Raw genomic sequence first — 4,460 nt, 5'->3', positions numbered from 1 at the left:
TACTGTTAATCTTTGCACTCACTGAACTGCACACGGAGAACAGTGCATGCGAATAACACGACCTAGAAGCAACAACTGTACTCAGGGAAAAAAACCCCATAGACTGATATGCTGTTCTAGCTCTGTCCCACCTCTCCCAGGACTGGTTTTGATGTTATTTAGAAGGAGTATCTATGTCCACACCAGCCAGAGTTTTCTAAAAACTAATTTTACTTGGCACAGGACAGTACTACAGCACTACAGCACTACAGCACTACAGCACTACAGCACTACAGCACTACAGTACTACAGCACTACAGTACTACAGCACTACAGTACTACAGCACTACAGTACTACAGCACAGGGCTCCCTGGGCTCACAGACATGGAAACATCCTTTAGAAATAAGGCAACAGAAGAGGCACAAAGACCATTCTGTGTGACAGGGACTGGTGCTCACCATCGCTGCTGAGCTCCACGAGACACCATGGGCCACAGGAAACGAGTCGCCTTCCTGTCTTTCCACAGGCAAAGATCTCTCTCACTCTACACCCAATGCACGCTGAGTATTTACACACTCTCACACTGCTTACAAAGAACTCTTGGCAAAAATCCTCATGAGACTCAATGTGAATCGACGACAGGAACAGGGACCAGGCAGTCTCCTCATAGGTTATCGTAGTCATCATCATCTTCATGCTTCCTTTTCAAGGGGTTCGATTCATTAGATGCATTCTGTGATGACACCATATTTGTAGTAATAAGAATGTTCTTTGGTCCAATTAATGAAGGATTAATTAGAACATTCTGAACTGTTGGAGTAGTTGGTGTGGCTGTGAAAATAGAAAAGAAGCCATTCAACTAACAGCTTGAAAAAGGTGACAGTGGATTTCCCCACACTGAAACAGAACTTGCAAGCGGGTAACACAGCGTGTTACTAGAACACTCAGGGCTGTAAAAGTAGAGAAGATTGGAAAATGCTAGCAAGGAGAATGCTCATGAAGAAGAATGCTCAAAAAGAAGACCAAAAGGCACTGCTGGTCTCTACTTGTGTCTTACCTGACTTGACTGCAGCCTGGGAAGAGGGGATCTGCACGGTGAACCTCTGCCCCGTCAGTGACACCGGAGTGCCCACTTTGGTTGAGACGGACACTGCTTGTGCTGAAGGTGTACCTGCAGTTCAAACAACGTGGTCAAGAGATCCATTTGAAAAGACATATACTTGCACATGTGAATTTGCCTTCAATGCAGAAGCTGTTACTTCCAAAGCAGTGGAACATGCCAATACTGGCTCAACAGCAGTTAGGTTTTCAAGCAGAACTGTGCATTTACTCAAGTCTTACACACACCAAAACGTAAGTGCATCTGCTCAGCTGTAAGTTTTGTGAGTCTTTTAAAAACAGATTTTATTGAGTGCTATTTGTGTTGTGCTTACAGTGAGGAGAAAACCCTCAAGCTTCAGTAAGCTTCTTCAATAATCTCTTCCCATATCAAAGTTACCGTAAGTACATGAATAAAAGCGCAGGATGTCAGTAACACAGACACACACCAAAGAGGATGGCACTCTTTTTGCAATTAATTGTGTTTTTCTGGTGTGTCGAGCAATACAAAGCTCAGGTGGCCCCAACATTCCCTCAGGAGTTGAGACTTCATTTAAGTTATTTCTGACGATCCTTTGCCTTCATGAAATCAACCCAGGAGATGCCAGCTGAGGCGTTTCTTACCTAAAGTAGGAGTGCTGGGCCTGCTGCTCACAGCACCAACACTCAGGCGAGGGACTGTTATTCTGCCTGCAGAAGAAGAGACCTGTTGAGAGAGAACATTCAGTTCAGCATCCTATTAGAAATCAACAGCTCTTGGGGTGGAAAGAAGAAATGAATCTTCCTACAAAACCCCAGAGTGCCCACTTCACAGCAACAACACACAAGCTGCAGGTCAATGCAGAGGTTCTCAAGCCCTGCATGGTGCAAACGTCAGTGGTGTGAGCAGGAGAGCTCCTGGGTGCGATGTGACACCACAGGATCAGCACACGGCTCAGTCAGGTTTGTTTCTGCCAGAAAAAAGTAGTTAGAACATTTGAACCAACAATTATTGCTCCATTCTACACCTGGACATGGCATGTCCCATGTCAACACCTGGAGCATTAAGGTCCACTTTTAAAACTCCTTATTTAAACTGAGGGAAATAAATACGAAATCCTACACACCAAGACCTTCAGTGTTTTGCAGCCAGCCATGTAAATCTTCTCCCTCTAAAACAGAAACAGCTGAGGTGTAAGTACAAAATACCCTTCAATATCTATACTAAAGCCTTACATTTGCCTTTTATGATCTGATACACAACTTGACAATTTTGCTCTAACGCTAAAACATTCACAGGTGCATTTGATAACACACTCTGCCTTTGAAACTAACCAGCAGTGAGAACACCTGCAGATTCACAGGGCTAAAGAGCACTGCCTCATGTGAAACACACTTCTGACGTGCACAGGTTGGAGTCTGCCCACCCCTATCCCTCTGATTCCAACAACGGTCCTGACCGTGTGAATCCCTCCCCACGCACAGACCTCACCTTCTTCTGTAAGGACTTCAGCCGGTAGTTGGGGGCGGTCAAGCAGTATCTGTCAGGTGGGAGCCTGGGTCCAGAATAAGGCTTTATCAGCGGCAGCGGCGTCTGGTTTTTCTGCCTTGCAATATCTAACAAGAACTGCACAGACAGGGTCACATTCCCACCTTGTGCCAGAACCTTGGCCAGGTTCTGTTGTCATCGATGCAGTGGTACTTACGTCTCGCGGAGGTGGAGATGTGAAGGACTGGTCTGTTCGACACTGGATCGCCAACCTCACGTCATCCGCATCGACGCTGGATTTCTTTGCGTGGCTCGAGTAGATTTTTGCATCTTCCAGTATAGTTGTAACATACCCTTTGGAAAACAGCACCTCTCCTTACGGCTGGGTTATAGGAAAGAAAGCCGCCCCCTCCCGATCCCACCCCGCTGTCACTAAAAACACCACTTCCTGACACCACCACCTGGCATTCTCCAAAGCTTTCCACATGGTTTCCCACAGCCTCCTCGTAGAGGGAATAAAATCCCCACGGAAGTGTTAAGATTTAGCTGGACAAGGTGCAGCCATATTCAGTCTAGGTCATACAAAGGTTTTGGTATTAGGCTTTGCCTGCAAAGGTTGGACCAGATGATCCTCGGGGCCCATTACAACCTTCCGTGATTGTGATTCCTCCGGCAAGGACCCTCCTGCCAGGAAACACGGCTGAGGGCAGCACTCCCCTCCTCCTGTTCCTCCACCCGCCGACCCCGAGAACTTCCCCTCCCAGGACCAGGCCCCGGCCGAGCCCCCGAGGCCGCCGCCCCTTACTGTAGGCGAACTCCAGCATCTGGTTGATGACGCGCGGCTCGTACTCCGTGATGCCCATGTCCTTCAGGATCTGCGCCATCACCTGCAGGGCGGGGAGGCACCGCTCAGCCCGGCACTGACCTGGTACTAACCCAACCCGGCCCGCCCCGGCCCGGCCCGGCCCCGTCGCGCCCGCGGTACCTGCGCGTCTTTGGGCGCGCTCTTGGGGGACGCCATCTTCGCCGGCTCCATCTCTTCCCTTAGCCCGAGGGGAGACGGAGCTTCCGGTCACGTGACCGGGGCGCTGAGAGCGCGACTACGGGGGCCGAGAGGGCGGCGGGGCCGGGCCATGGAGCGGCGGGGTTACCATGGCGGGGCGGGGTTACCATGGCGGGGCGGGGTTACCATGGCGGGGCGGGGTTACCATGGCGACGGGGCTTGGCCGCGGGCGGGTCCGGGAGGAGCCGTTTCATGCCCGCAGAAATCGATGACTAAACCCATGTATTGAGTGGAAGCGATGCACACGGGCACGGACAGACCAAGCGTGATGGGCTCGGGGCGCTGTGCCCGCTCCCCTTGCTGCAGAGCAGCCTAATGCCACCCGTTTGTCCAGCGTGGAGCAGAAGGAGGTGTTACTTCGCAGCTCTGATGGCCGCTTCTTAAATGGTCACCATTCCCAGGATTAAAGAAAACCAGCTTGCTTTTGCGGCAGTAAAGATACAAGGGGGCAGCGGAGCCAGCCTCCCTTGAGAGCAGGAAGGAACAAGCAGCTGTTCACTGCTGGCCCCTCTGATTCACGCCTCCAGTGCACCGCAACGCATCCCAGCCGCACCGAGGCTCCGTACGCGTCCCAGCTGTACCAGGCAGGATGTGTAACCCCCCCTCCGCCTTGATGCAGATGTGACACCCACATCTGGACGTGTGCGCGCTGAGATGGCGGCGGGACCCCCGCACCGTGGGGCCGCCGGTGGCGGGGCAGCCGCACGGGGCCCTGTGGCTGCAGCGGCAGCGGGAGGAGCTGGGAAGCCGGAGCCAGCGCTGGAGGTGCCGGCGGGCAGGATGCCTGTGCCGGGGCTGCTGGGCCCTGGCAGCACCGCAGCGCCGCGGTCCAAGTCATTTGACTGTCATG

General features: G+C 52.2%; 1 protein-coding gene across 1 annotated transcript; it reads right to left on the bottom strand.

The window, feature by feature from the left end:
- Window positions 1-333: 333 nt before the first annotated feature.
- On the bottom strand, window positions 334-3,659 carry TAF9B (TATA-box binding protein associated factor 9b). The gene is made up of 7 exons (XM_061361940.1): window positions 3,533-3,659; window positions 3,353-3,434; window positions 2,765-2,901; window positions 2,551-2,685; window positions 1,704-1,785; window positions 1,039-1,152; window positions 334-812 (listed from the first exon to the last, which is right to left on the bottom strand). Exons 1-7 carry the CDS (start codon window positions 3,581-3,583, stop codon window positions 646-648), a joined length of 768 nt encoding a protein of 255 aa, XP_061217924.1. The 5' UTR covers window positions 3,584-3,659; the 3' UTR covers window positions 334-645.
- Between the last annotated feature and the right edge of the window lie 801 nt (window positions 3,660-4,460).

The sequence above is a fragment of the Neopsephotus bourkii genome, unplaced genomic scaffold (genome assembly GCF_033783945.1).
Source record: "Neopsephotus bourkii isolate Nb327-2 ecotype Australia unplaced genomic scaffold, CSIRO-AGI_Nbou_v1 NB_1067, whole genome shotgun sequence".
Classification (NCBI taxonomy): Eukaryota; Metazoa; Chordata; class Aves; order Psittaciformes; family Psittacidae; genus Neopsephotus; species Neopsephotus bourkii.
This window is presented reverse-complemented; position numbering and strand designations above follow the sequence as displayed.